The 14900-nt window shown below is 43.1% G+C and overlaps 1 protein-coding gene across 1 annotated transcript in view; it reads left to right on the top strand.

Annotated features, from left to right (window-relative positions):
• The window catches only part of spred1 (sprouty related EVH1 domain containing 1), a 74673-nt gene extending 65153 nt beyond the window's left edge, over nucleotides 1–9520 (top strand). Inside the window, exons 5-6 of the mRNA XM_029729864.1 lie at nucleotides 4751–4915; nucleotides 5167–9520. Coding sequence (XP_029585724.1) covers nucleotides 4751–4915; nucleotides 5167–5862 — 861 coding nt within the window. The 3' untranslated portion in view covers nucleotides 5863–9520. The remainder of the gene's footprint in view (nucleotides 1–4750; nucleotides 4916–5166) is intronic.
• The last annotated feature ends 5380 nt before the right edge of the window (nucleotides 9521–14900 follow it).

Raw genomic sequence — 14900 nt, 5'->3', positions numbered from 1 at the left:
GAGGTGGGGCACTTTGACACGGGAGGTGGGGCACTTTGACACGGGAGGTGGGGCACTTTGACACGGGAGGTGAGGCACTTTGACACGGGAGGTGAGGCACTTTGACACGGGAGGTGGGGGCACTTTGACACGGAAGGTGGGGGCACTTTGACACGGGAGGTGGGGGCACTTTGACACGGGAGGTGGGGGCACTTTGACACGGGAGGTGGGGGCACTTTGACACGGGAGGTGGGGGCACTTTGACACGGGAGGTGGGGGCACTTTGACACGGGAGGTGGGGGCACTTTGACACGGGAGGTGGGGGCACTTTGACACGGGAGGTGGGGGCACTTTGACACGGGAGGTGGGGGCACTTTGACACGGGAGGTAGGGGCACTTTGACACGGGAGGTAGGGGCACTTTGGAGGCTTGTTTGGCCTTTTATTGGATTTAGCCTAGTCACTCTGTATGAGCTTGACTGGACTTGTAACATGTCTGCCATGTAGAGTGTTTTAGGATGTCTGGATTTCCCCTGATACTCTGAAACTCTGAGCATATGCAGACATCAATGGCCAACCAGGTCTCTTGGTATCTGGAACCTCTTAACCCCCAGTCCAGGTGTGTGTGTGTGTGTGTGTGTGTGTGTGTGTGTGTGTGTGTGTGTAATGCGCGGCTCTGTATCTTGTGTGTGCCTGTGTGTGGTGTAGGGCCCTCATCAGCCCACATCCTGCCCTCCCTCACCCCGACACCTCACACACACCGCCAGTCTCTCTCTCACACACGCATACGCAGTCAACACTGTCAAAAGCTGACATACTGCGAAAATGCCCCCCCCCCCCCCGCCCACACACACTCTCATAGCCATTCACACACTTCATTGACAAGATGCTGCTGTCCTTGACTTAGCCTTTGCAGAATCTTGTTTAGATGCAACATTTGACAGATTTCTGAAAAAGAAAAACCACATCTACTGCATGACCTCAGCTGAGGGGGATGGATGAGCCTTTCCTTATCTCAAATGGATGTAGAAGAGAGGACTTGTGGGAGATGTAGTTTGTGTTTGCAGAGATTTTGATGCAGCCAAGTATTTGAGAGGAGGTGGGGTGATATAGTTCAAGAGAGATTAAAGAAGCAAACCCCAGTGGTGGGTGGTCAAACGGTGCATGTTTTAGTCAAGTAAGGTAGTTTGGTTGAGGAGAAAGCGTACTGAAGAGAAGCCCCTATAGAATCAGTGTAGAGCAGGGCTGAGCAGCGTTTACGAGGATTCATACTAGGAATGAGTCATGGTCTGTGACACTGAAGAACTCGTCATACACAATCCCACTCTCTCCCCCTCTGCTTCTCTCTCTAACACACATCTGAATGCTTTTTGCTCGGGATGTTTCACAATGAAATACTGTGAACCGAGGACCCAGATATTTCAGAGGTCGTCATGCAGATGCCTGGACCTGTGACTCCTTATGAGTCGCTGGTTCAACACACCCACAACATGGGCTACACACACCTGTGCCTTATGGGGTTTCCAGAATGCGGAGCAGCCCAGCCCCTTCCCCCGTGTGTGCCTGGGAGGGTGGAAGCGCTTGAAGCTCTGATGTTGGTCCTGCGCCAGGTTGCTCCCCGCCATCTCCCCCTCGACATCTCTGGGGTCAGATCAGAACCAGATTGCCCCCCACGCATGCCTTTGAATGGTGGGGCTCAGCCCAGTGCTTTAAAAGGAAGCCCAAATCTGGTTCCCATTTCACTCCCCTAACACACACACACACACACACAGCTGTCATCTGTCTTTTTAAGTTATGGGCTGCATTTCTCCAGCTGGAGCTGGTTTATGACATTCTCTCGGCAGACTCGTTGGCCGTGCTCTCTGTCTCACACGCATGCATGCGCGCGCACACACCACACACACACACGTATACATATGCTCTCGTACACACACTTATTTTATCCTGTTCTGTTCTTTCTATTCTTTCCACTCCTCTTCTTAGTCTGTCCTTCCTGCTCAGACGGCTAACACACTGGGTGTGTGACAGTGTTTTAGCATTCAGAGAAGCAGAGAGGAAACAAGACGCACACACTTTGTTGAGAGAGAGAGGCATCTCTTAGCAACCACAGGACAGTAATTACTGTAACAGCAGCTGGGCGCAAACCAGATTTCCGCTGTGCGTTAAAACACTGGCGTGGGCTACTTTACACAGTGCACTGACTAACCAACAGCCTCCTCCACACGCAGAGAGAGAGAAAGAGGGAGGGAGAGATGAAGCCAGGGAGTGTATGCTTATGTGTGTGAGAATATGTATCTTTGTGTGACTGCGTGTAAGGTTGCGTACTATATGTGTGTGAGAATTTGTGTGTGCGTGCGTGTACTGGCATGTGCACAGATGGGAGCACCATGCTTGTGTGAGTGCTGAAATGTGCTGGCCATAAGGCCTCTCTCAGTCATGGCTGCCTATCTCCTCTCCTCCATACCTTTCTTCCTCTCCTGCTGGGGTTGGGCTCATACTCCATTGTCACCTAACAAGTGTGTGTCAATGTATTTGCTCTCTATATGTATGAATGTATTTGGTCTATATATGTATGAATGTATTTGGTCTGTGTGTGTGTGTGTGTGTGTGTGTGTGTGTGTGTGTGTGTGTGTGTGTTACATAGTTATTAACAGTATTTGTCATTTTCAGTTGACTAGTAGTTGTCTGTGGATGATGCCGTTAATACCTTGAAACAATGTTTTTTAAATAAAAAAACCGACTCCTTTGAGGACACATTTAGCCTTAAAGAGGAGGGAATGTTTTACATTTTCATTTAGCAGACGCACTTATCCACAGTGACTTACAGTAATGAGTGCATATATTTTGGTACTGGTCCCCGGTGGAAGTTGAACCCATAGCCCTGGCGTTGCAAGCGCCATGCTCTACCTACTGAGCCACACGGGACTGCGAAACTGGCTATGTGTTTATCAGGCCCATGTTTGTAGATCTCACAGCAATAAAAATGCCTGTGGGAACACATGGGAGGCTGATAGGAACTCGGAGTTCTCAACAGACGGGGCTTGAGTCATCTCAGGCAGAAGCACAGGGAGAAATGTGAGCTCTGGCTGCCACCTGGTGGACACATGTGGAAATCATAAAGTTAGGATATCAGTGGCATCTAGCTAATGTGAGTCAGTGTTATGCTTCTTAGTTGGAAGTATAATAAAGATGCCTTGTATAAGTTAGAATGTATGATGTGTTGAATAAAAACTCAGCAAAAAAAGAAACGTCCTCTCACTGTTAACTGTTTATTTTCAGCAAACTTAACATGTGTAAATATTTGTATGAACATAAAATTCAACAACTGAGACATAAACTGAACAAGTTCCACAGACATGTGACTAACAGAAATTGAATAATGTGTCCCTGAACAAAGGGGGGGGTCAAAATCAAAAGTAACAGTCAGTATCTGGTGTGGCCACCAGCTGCATTAAGTACTGCAGTGCATCTCCTCCTCGTGGACTGCACCAGATTTGCCCATTCTTGCTGTGAGATGTTTCCCCATTCTTCCACCATGGCACCTGCAAGTTCCCGGACATTTCTGGGGGGAATGGCTCTAGCCCTCACCCTCCGATCCAACAGGTCCCAGACGTGCTCAATAGGTTTGAGATCCGGGCTCTTTGCTGGTCATTGCAGAACACTGACATTCCTGTCTTGCAGGAAATCACGCACAGAACGAGCAGTATGGCTGGTGGCATTGTCATGCTGGTGGGTCATGTCAGGATGAGCCTGCAGGAAGGGTACCACATGAGGGAGGAGGATGTCTTCCCTGGAACGCACAGCATTGAGATTGCCTGCAATGACAACAAGCTCAGTCCCATGATGCTGTGACACACCGCCCCAGACCATGACGGACCCTCCACCTCCAAATCGATCCCGCTCCAGAGTACAGGCCTCGGTGTAGCGCTCATTCCTTCGATGATAAACGCGAATCCGACCATCACCCCGGTGAGACAAAACTGTGACTCGTCAGTGAAGAGCACTTTTTGCCAGTCCTGTCTGGTCCAGGGACGGTGGGGTTGTGCCCATAGGCATCATTGTTGCCGGTGATGTCTGGTGAGGACCTGCCTTACAACAGGCCTACAAGCCCTCAGTCCAGCCTCTCTCAGCCTATTGCGGACAGTTTGAGCACTGATGAAGGTTTTGTGCATTCCTGGTGTAACTTGGGCAGTTGTTGTTGCCATCCTGTACCTGTCCCACAGGTGATGTTCGGATGTACCGATCCTGTGCAGGTGTTGTTACACGTGGTCTGCCACTGCGAGGACGATCAGCTGTCCGTCCTGTCTCCCTGTAGCACTGTCTTAGGTGTCTCACAGTACGGACATTGCAATTTATTGCCCTGGCCATATCTGCAGTCCTCATGCCTCCTTGCAGCATGCCTAAGGCACGTTCACGCAGATGAGCAGGGACCCTGGGCATCCTTCTTTTGGTGTTTTTCAGAGTTAGTAGAAAGGCTTCTTCAGTGTCCCAAGTTTTCTTAACTGTGACCTTAATTGCCTACTGTCTGTAAGCTGTTAGTGTCTTAACGACTGTTCCACAGCTACATGTTCATGAATTGTTTATGATTCCTTGAACAAGCATGGGAATCAGTGTTTAAACCCATTACAATGAAGATCTGTGAAGTTTATTTGGATTTTTACGAATTATTTTTGAAAGACAGGGTCCTGAAAAAGGGACGTTTCTTTTTTCGCTGAGTTTAGAAGTTGATAGATGTGGCCAATGTCTGACATTTGTGTGTGGTTGTGTTGCAGCCCCTGTGTGAGGAGCCACCCTCCATCTGTACACCAATGAAGGAGCCCTTCTCCCCCCTGAATGTCCACAGTGTGGTGTCCACTGAGCCCTGCCGAGGCTGCTATGTCCGCGCTCAGCCTTTTGACGAGTTCCCCTCCAGCAACCGACGCTACCTGCCTCCTCAGGTCAGTATCAAACATCTCTAGACCCACTCTATATTATTGTATATCATTAGCCCTTTATCGCTGTTGGAGATTAAACCTAGTTAAGTATACTAATTCTGAAGAATTTCTTATTACATGACATGGAAAAACAGTAAAGATCAGTCAAGATGCATACTAAAATAAACTTAAGTATATGCTGACAACATGCTAAAATGTCTGTTGTGCGCCCTCCTGAACTGAATAAACAATACTATAATAACTGTCTCAACTAGGTCTCCTTCAAGTCAACGCGCCACGTGCGCTTTCACATGGACGAAGAGGAGATCGTTAGGATCAACCCTCGTAAGGACGTTCTGATCCGCGGTTACGAGGACTACCGCCACCCCGTCATGTGGAAGCATGATGTGGAGCGAGAGGACACTGACTTCCCCGCCTCCTTCCACAAACTGGACACCAAGAAGTGTGAGTACCTCTTCCCCGAGGGGCCGGGCATGGAGTCCCACTCGGGCCCTGGGAGTATGGGTATGGGCACAGGGCTAGGGCTGGGTAAAGACTCCTCCATCAAGACCCAGCCCTCGCCGCTGCTCAAGTCCAAAAAAGGGCGGCGGCGGCGGGAGGATGGTGAGCGTTCACGCTGTATCTACTGCCGGGAAATGTTTAACCATGAGGACAACCGGCGGGGGCAGTGCCAGGACGCTCCAGACCCCATCAAGCAGTGCATCTATAAAGTCAGCTGCATGCTGTGTGCCGAGAGCATGCTCTACCACTGCATGTCCGACTCTGAGGGAGACTTCTCGGACCCGTGCTCGTGTGACACGGCAGACGAGCAGTTCTGCCTGCGCTGGCTGGCCCTGGTGGCGCTGTCCTTCATCGCTCCCTGTATGTGCTGCTACCTGCCGCTGAGAGCCTGCCACCACTGTGGGGAGGCCTGCCAATGCTGCGGGGGCAAGCACAAGGCCGCCGGGTGACCTGACTGAACTCTGACCCCCCTCACCCGGGACGACCTACCCACAACACAGCTAGCTAACACAGGAAAGCGGAAGCTTGTTTTTCCATTCACCTCTCAAAGGGGGGTGACATGTTGTTATAGACCCCTGGCTCTGGATGTCTTTTGGAGATGTTTGTGTCCTCCGACGCAGAGGGCAACGGAAGACCAACCTCGTGCTTTACGGGCTCTGAGTGTGAAGTTAAGTTCAGGAGCTGAACGCGAGGAGAAGGCGTTGTGATTAACAGACATGGTGATATTACTAAACACACACTCACACTCGTACATAATATAGACAGGCAGGCCACCATGTCAGACTCTCTCTAGAAGTAATGTGTAACTTTATGAAGGAATAACAAAGAACAACAAAAAGAAAACAACAATTGTGCGGAAAGAAAACATACTTAGTATTCCAGTATGCTAAAAGGGATATTTTCTTGCTTTTTTGTGAATTTGCGATTGGTTAACAGTGGCCTTCCCTTTGGCTCGAGCATTGGCCGACAGTGTAATTATTAGACAGAGAAAGTGCACTAGAAATGTTTTATCCCCCCCTTAAAGGTAACCTTCACACAATTCTAATGGTACATTAACCTTAAGACCATTCTTAGTCATTTAACAGTTCAGAGATGTTGCTGTGGTGGATGTGTACGTCTTTCCTTATTTTTCCTATTAGTCGAATGTTGAACAAAAAAAGAACGTAACACCTTTATCTTTTGACGGGTACAGTATGACATAGCTTTTGACATTCACCATAGATAATGTTAGAATTATTTCCTTGTTTTGGTAAGGCGATTTGGACCACTTATTTGCATTCCAACATAAAGGGATCGATTCCATGAGCAGAAGGGAAAACATGGTAATGTATTTTGCCATCCTCCATCCCCCCCCAAAACGTTTCTTCTAAGTCAAGAGTTAATGTTAACACTCCTTGAATCACCTTACACGAATGAGACCAATACTTCACAATTCCATGTACTTTACCAGATTTTCAATTTTGACTCAATCAAATGTTTGCTTCATGGTGAAACTGGTGTTTGTCTTTGTGTCTTGCTCATTTTATGTTTTGAATTTATAAAGCTGAAATTTTACTCAACCAGCAAGTTTTTACATGTAATTTTGGCAACTAAGGGGTATTGAGTGCCCCTTTGTTGAACAAGTTACTTACATTAGGCTAGTTTGGGGAAAACTAAAAGTTTTGAATTAGTCGGCAACAAGAAATCACCAATTTAAAACTAAACTTTTGTGTGAGAAAAACCCACCTTGAAAGCACTGGTCTCCAAGCTTTGGTTACAGCACCATCTCCAAGTTTCAAAAGTACTGTATGTCTGTCCCCTTGTGATTTAAAGCATTTGTAAGAATGAGTCAAATGTACTGCTGTTATTAGGTCATTTTGCAGCTTGTCCACGGTAACTCCTAGAATACATAGTTTAACATTTGCCCAGTCGTGAATTAATGGATGCATCGTTTTAAAGGTCACAGAAAGAAAGTACATTTGGCTATAGGTTATTATAGCATATGAGTATGATTGTTGCACAAGCACAGTGATCGTAGAAACTGATCTGTTTTGACTAGTTGTAACAAAACAGACTGTTGAAGCCTGATTGGTAGATATGAAGGTCCTTGTTCAAATCCATATTTCACACAGAAGAACAATGGCCACGATAACAACCAATGAATGACTGTAGACAGACCCCCAGTTGTATTAATTTGATACTGCATCTCAAAAAGACAGTATGTTATTGCTAATTCCACACAACAGCATCAACTGTTGATTTTAGACTGTGTGCCTGTGCACCTGAATAATGTGTGAGAACAGTCTTCTTTGATCATTTAGACAAAACTATCAAACTGATAGAAAATCGCCCTTCCCAATTTGAAAAGCTTGTCATTACAGCCCTGTACCTTGGCCAGTAGATATGAACCCCATCCCTCGGCCCGCCACTCCTCGAGAAAAGGAAGTGGCAACTCGGTCTTGTCTCCAGACTGGACGGGGACAGTCAACTTCTTCCAAATCCCACCCTTATGCCCCATGCTGGGCACTCTTTACTTTCTATGCAAACTGTTGACCATGGGAAACACATAGACCTCTCTCCACACTGAGTCAGTGACAGGACACTTTAATAATGCTATATAGATGTTACCCAGGTACCAAAATCCAAATGCCTGTAAATAAGTAACACTATATTTAAATACCTGATAATAATCCCATTTAGTTTTTTGGAAATGAAGATAGAGCTGTATTTATCACTGCTGTCAGCATATACTGTAGCTTCAATTGACAGCATTATGTACATAGGTCACCTTTTTAGTATTATTTCACATTGAAAAGTAGAGGGCGTTGATGATTCAAATGACTATTGTGCGTTGAATAGAGTTTCTTTCTAGTTTTGTACCGAGGAAGGAAGGCTAGAGTGCTAACATGTCAAAGTAGTGACAGTCCACTTATTTTTAAAAAGTTTATATATAAAGCTGCTAGATACAATCACTAATTTTATTGTGTTGGGAGGGAGAGAAAAATCTGCTCTGAAAGACTGTTAAAACAATATCTAGTTCTCTGACAGCATATAACCATGACCACGAGTGTTTGTTATGTGTGTGCGTGTGTTCACCCGTTTTGGTTTGTTTGTCCATTTTATTTTATTTTTGTTCTCATCCCATATTGTAATTTGGATTGCCCTGCATATTGCAAGCTGAACCAAGGTTTGATGAACCTGATTTAAAAACTTGCTGGCTGAGAAGCAAAATGTAGGATGTACATTTATACAAGTTTAGCTGAGAGATACTGAAATAACGTGTTTCATTCTGCATTAACCAGCACAGTGCAACTCGCTATCATGTACTGTATTATATATGCAACATGTCTGTCTGCTTTAATATATTTTTTTTACCTGTTGGTTAACTTTGCATATGAAAGACTTCAGTTTTTAACCACTGCTGCTAGTCTTATTATTCTTTCTTTCAATCTTAAAGTTTGGATATCTTTGGAATGCATACAAATGTACATTCTCGACTTTGTCTAGGTTAAAATGAAATGCCTATATAAACTTGTTTCTTCGGTGTATTGCTTAAAAAGGTTACTTTTCACAGCAGTTGAGTGGTTACTTTTACATTTTCCAATGCTTTGGTGCACTGATGTATGTAGGCTTCTTACGGCGCTTGATGATGTAACATTTCTGTGATTAGTTCTAAATAGTGGAAAACATTTGTGTTTTGAAAATTGCAGTAAAAATGGTACTCTAATTCCTCTGTAAACACTGCCTGTTTATTTTCTTTCTCGTGCATCTTTTCTTTCATTTTCTTAGTGCCATTGGCGTCACACCCTGACAACCTTGAAAAAGTGCCTCACGTCCATCATAGTTTCCATCTAAAACTTAACAGCTCTTGTTCTGGTTATATTGGTTTATATATGTCTAGGTATTTCTATCATGGTTTGAAAATTCCAAGTATATGATGTAAAATGTATAGTTCAATAACTCATGTCATAGTTGTATTTTCTTCATACAGATGTAGCTTGTTACTTTTCATAAATATATAATGTAAATATGCATACATATGTTTGTAACTGTTTTTATGTTACATCATACACTTGTAATTTGACATATCAAATAACATTATCATAATAAAATGGTGAGTTTTAATCTTGTTGTTGTCTTGTGGGATTCTTTTAAAGACTTCTATCATTATCTTGCCACCTCAGGTAATGTAATTATATTTCTATGGTGGAGACGCCACCTTGCATATCTACATCCAAATTCTACGTAAAGTTGCAAAAACTTTCCAGGAATATTTCTCACGTATTATCTCAGGCTAGTGGTATCTAGTAATAATGTTATTTTTTCATTGAGCAAATATCAAGACGCTCATCAGCAGGATGACTTTATTACAGCACCTTCCATTTGAGCTTCTCCAGGACCAAGTGAAATTCATCCCAGAATGTTTTCCCCATGTGAATGTCACATAGACTATAATAGTATTCTGTTGAATCACTTGACATATAATTATGGTTAGACTATATAGAAGATTAATAACATTATCCGTAGGTCATGGCTGTTCACAAATTACACATTTCATTCACATAATTGAATGGTAAAGAATAACATTTCAGAATGGGGTTTTTATTATGCTTTTTCAGTCCACGGAAGATATGAAGATAACCCGGGAGGCAGTGGAGGCTCCTGAGGGGAAGACAGCTCATAATAATGGCCGGAACAGAGTAAATGGAATGGCATCAAACACATGGAAACCATGTATTTGATACCATTCCGCTCCAGCCATTACCACTAACCCGTCCTCCCCAGTTAAGGTGCCACCAACCTCCTGTGCCGGGAGGTTATTAGCGGGAACCATACTTAGACATCACATCATTATATATTTTCCATTATGGCGTCTGAGGACATGAGCAACGCCATTGAGGCATCTCCATTTTGAAGTAGGCAATTTTCTACTACTAAATTTCATCAATAACTATGACAAAATACTCGTCAACAACCTATTTAAAACTATGACGATAATGAGACGAGAAGCCCTGGAAAAAAATAACCATTACAATTGACTTTTCATTTTAGTCTATGAAAATGTGAGGTGAGAATTTCACAAGACTAATGGACATTTCATTTGACATGAAGCTTCTTTTCACCAGTTTTTTTCCTAATCATAAGAATGAATGCATGCAGAATATCGCATGCAATCCTCTCATTGGCAGAATTGACATATTTCAGTTGCAAGGTCTGATTGAACCATAGTGAATGATAAAGGCCTCTAGTGGCCAAAAGGCGGTTTTAGCATGGCAGCCATTGAGGGCTTCCACCATCCTTCCACCTTTTTAAAGTAGTCAACTGGGTGGGGATTCCTATGGGTTGTAGCCTCAAGGGCGCTGCCCATGCTGTCACAGATGTTATAATGGCACAGACAAAAAGATGAGTCCTCTATCTATCTCTATGGATTGATCTGCCTGGCTCTCCCACACAGCTCCCAGGCGGTCACTTCAGTCACTCGACAATCTTTTGAACTGATGCTAAGCCAGGCCGCTTCACTTGTAAGCCTAAGTAACCTCAACTAGAAATAATAATAATACTCTCTCTCTTACTTTCATGTATAGGCTATTTTTGCTTTGATCACATCAGAAGCTCTATTTTCCCATATGCGCTGTGTTGCTGCTCTCGCACTGCGTTCGCAAATGCGAGTTGAAGTTGCTTTTTGCCTATGTGAAAAACGTATGCTATTTGTTGCACATTATGAGTAAAGTGATACTTCTGGCATTTTTTGTTAAGCTCAAATTCTCCCCTTTTCAAAGAAACCACTTATTTACCCCCATTGATGGTTATGATCGGGAGAAAATCAGAGCTGTAAATTGTTCAACCTGTGGCCAAGGCTTTATGGCCTGTATGGTTAATTTTGGCTGGCATTGGTTACAATTTGCCACGATATCAATGTTGCCAGCTAAGGTATACGAGGGGTTAGTAGGCCTAGTTGGACAAAGCTATCTGAATGTGCACATGATGGAAGTTAGAGGTAGTCTAAATATGAATTATTTAATTTAAAAAAATGCACTGACTATGTCACTAAAATGTCTGGGACTAAAACTAGACAAAAACTGTCCAGAGTTTTACTGGACTGATAATTAACTAACTAAGGATGAAATGACTTAAATGTGACTAAAACTAAATTATATTTTAAGACTAAAACTAGGACGAAAACTAAATCTAAAATAGCTGCCATTATTAACAATGGTAGTGTTGTTTGAACAGGTATAAAGCCAAGGTTGGTAATTTACTGCCACCTGCAGTTCTGGAATGTTTGCTCACCAGTATAATTAATCTGCTAATCGTTCTTGATAACCCGGATGGAATCATGTGATTCTTCCTTATGGAGAGAAATGTACACAACTGTAACCCAGAGAGGGTCATGCTTTCTCAATTTCAGGCATGGGGAGAGTAGTATTATATATATTTTTTCGTCTAGGGGAGGGTCATGTAATTTGTAATCGATTAAATGTCATATTCCTCAGGGTTTAAGAATGAGTTGCTTATTATAGTATTTCATGTGTTCCCGATGATACCCCTCATCCCTGATTCTCTGCTGGGCTCGCAGTATAATGCGCCTAGTGTAGTCTCAATAAAATTACCCTGTAGGCTATAGGCCTAGGCTATATGAAGAGCATGAGCATGCTCAGAGAAGCACAGGGCAAAGTTATATTTCTAAGAAAATGTACTTTCAGAGTTTTTGCGCTGGTGGGATGGTGTATTTAAACTAGGCTAAACTGCATTACACAGCGCAATGGATAGGCGTTCCCAATCATGAGCCCCAGCCTGCCCTGCTCTTGCTGATGTAAATATACCCCTTTGTACTGCCTAACCAATGACACTGCTGTATACGGTGGCACTTCACGAGGCAAGTCGATTTGTTCAACAATGCTATATCTATGTGCGTGGACTGGGCCTACTGATGTCTTGTTCAGTTTAAAAAGGAAAGCATGAAGATGGTATTTTATTCCGGATCCCCATTAGTTCTTCCTGGGGTTGTAAACTTCCTACTGCTATAATTACTTTTAATAAAAACAATATGTTTCGTTGCCCATAATGAAGCTATTTGTCAGAGTTATTGACCTCACAATAAGCCATACTCGAGTAATTTACATAACTTGCATTACTATGACACAGCAAACATGGAGATGGACAGCGCATGGGTGCTGAAAGTAGGCTAATTCCAGAAGGCCTAATTCATTTAAACAGACGTCGTTTTAATTTGACTTTAGGCTACTAACAACAAGAGTGCTTTGTGTTGGAGCCTATTTCTTCCTATTCAAGAAATAAAAGATAGGCCTATCTGTTTGACAGACAGAACTATAGTCTACTGTCAGCCTTTAATTTCAGCCTTTAATTTCCTTGCACTTTACCTGTGGAATGATCTACTTTAAAATTGGAGGAATTGGTGCCTCTAGGACATTTTAGATGGTTGTTAGGGAAACTTTTTACGAGTATTGTATTGTCGTGTATAATAGCGTGTATTGTATTGTGTAGTTTAATGTGTTTATTGTATTTTGATCTATTCAACGGATGGGTTAATTCTGGACGCTGATTCGTTAAAACCGCATTCCAGTCGATGTCTATTCCACAATTTACCACCGGCGAACACTATGACATTGAAATGCCTATTGACTCTGTTCCATCTCACAGCGCTATCCACTATCTCATCAACCCAGCCAGACAATTGATTTCCACTGTAAAAAGCATCTAGACATTATCTAACATTTATTTTAGACTAGCAATGAGTTTTCAAGAGTGGAGATTTGTATGGAGATTCTGTAAAATTGTTTCAGTATTGAAATTCGATCTCCAGCTGATCCATAGTAATGAATGTGTAGGGGTTGGAAGTCTGGATAAGACAGACAGCCAGGCAGCTTTTCTCAGCCAGTCGAAATCATGAATCAGCATGATTTTTCTGGATATAGACAAAGAAATGTTAATAGAAAACAGGTCAAACGAAACGAAGTGCAGCTAGTTTGGAGTCTTTCCAACTTCAGTTTGACGTGATTGTGTTAGTTGTGTTGTTGGCTAGCGTCTCTGAACAACAGTGTTCTGACAAGAGAGCACATTTTCTATGCCAAGTGAATTTGCGCATCATTAGCACAATGTTATGGATGTAACCAAAGAAATGTCACTAGAAAACAAAATACTTTGTTGTTATTATGGCTGCACTGTTTGACGTGACTGTAAATTAGCCGTAGTTGGCTAGCTAGTGAGCAAGGAATAAGAACATTGCCAGACAATATTTAGAAAGAACGACTGGGTCGTGTCAATAGATACAGAACAAAAATACTTAACGACTGGGTCGAGTCTCTGGCAACCGAATAATAGAACGACCGACCAGCTGGCTTGGGAAGCAACCCTAGATTTGTGCCAGGACTATATATTGTGGAAGGATGAAATATGAATACATTAATCAAAATAACGTTTTTAATGAAAATATGTAAAACATTATTTGAATATGATGGTAACCCATTGTATAAAAGTGATAATGCCCTCGAAGCCGGTGTTTGGTGGATATATTGGCACGGTTTGCCGACCCTCGACTTCATCTTGGGCCTAACAACACCCGTGCTAATATATCCTCCAAACTAAAGTGTATTGTGGTGCTATACAGGGCTCATCTGGAGAAGAGACAGCAATAACCCCCTGTCAAAATAAAGGTTAAACAAAAAAATTAAATTAACGAGCACCATTGTGTGACGTGATAATCTTCTATTTGTAATAATAACAACAATAATAATAATAAGTGACGCGTTGGACTAATTAGACATAGGCAACACCTTAAAACGGTTATTTTGAGTGACGTGAGCGCCCTTCGAATTGTGGTGCTGAAAGGACAGCAGTGGTCACGTATCGTTCTGGGTTCCACTGCGTAACGGGGTCCGTGGAGTTTTATGAACATCATGGCAGACACGAGTGCATTTGGAGTCTAGATCTCGTTGGTGTGATGGTAAGGTCAATGCAGTGGATCAGATAGTCTGCATGTACAATAGAGGTGGTACGTTTCTGTAAGCTAAGCACTCGGACAGTAGGGCAAATTCAAGTTCGTCGCACAAGACTGTTTTGAGGACAGCCGTTTTAGCCACCCCTGGTAGTGTTTTCTGTCTGTGGCGCCACCGACCGACGCGCCTCTGCACACACTCCTACAGTTAGTTCATCATTCATGCCACCGCCATAGAGAAAGAATAAAGAGAATAAAGCACCATTTCCTACCTACCTCTAGGCTGCTATAGCCTACATATTCATTTAGTTTGTCATTCTATCGTTTTCATGGAATTTTAGTGGTAATTAGCCCTAAATATAATTTATTTCGAATTTACCAGAATTAATTTTGCAGAAATCATTTGACCATTCACCCAGGTCTCGGCTATTCTCATATTGAAGAAAAGTGCGGGAGCGTCGCAACAGGCTACTAAACAACATACTAAGTCTAAATCAATCAGGACCAAGCCAGGTAACCTAAGAAGGAAATTATTATTATTATTTTAAGGAT

This window comes from Salmo trutta, chromosome 33 (genome assembly GCF_901001165.1).
Source record: "Salmo trutta chromosome 33, fSalTru1.1, whole genome shotgun sequence".
Taxonomy (NCBI): domain Eukaryota; kingdom Metazoa; phylum Chordata; class Actinopteri; order Salmoniformes; family Salmonidae; genus Salmo; species Salmo trutta.
Note: the sequence above shows the minus strand (reverse complement) of the source record. Positions and strands in the feature narration are given on the sequence as shown.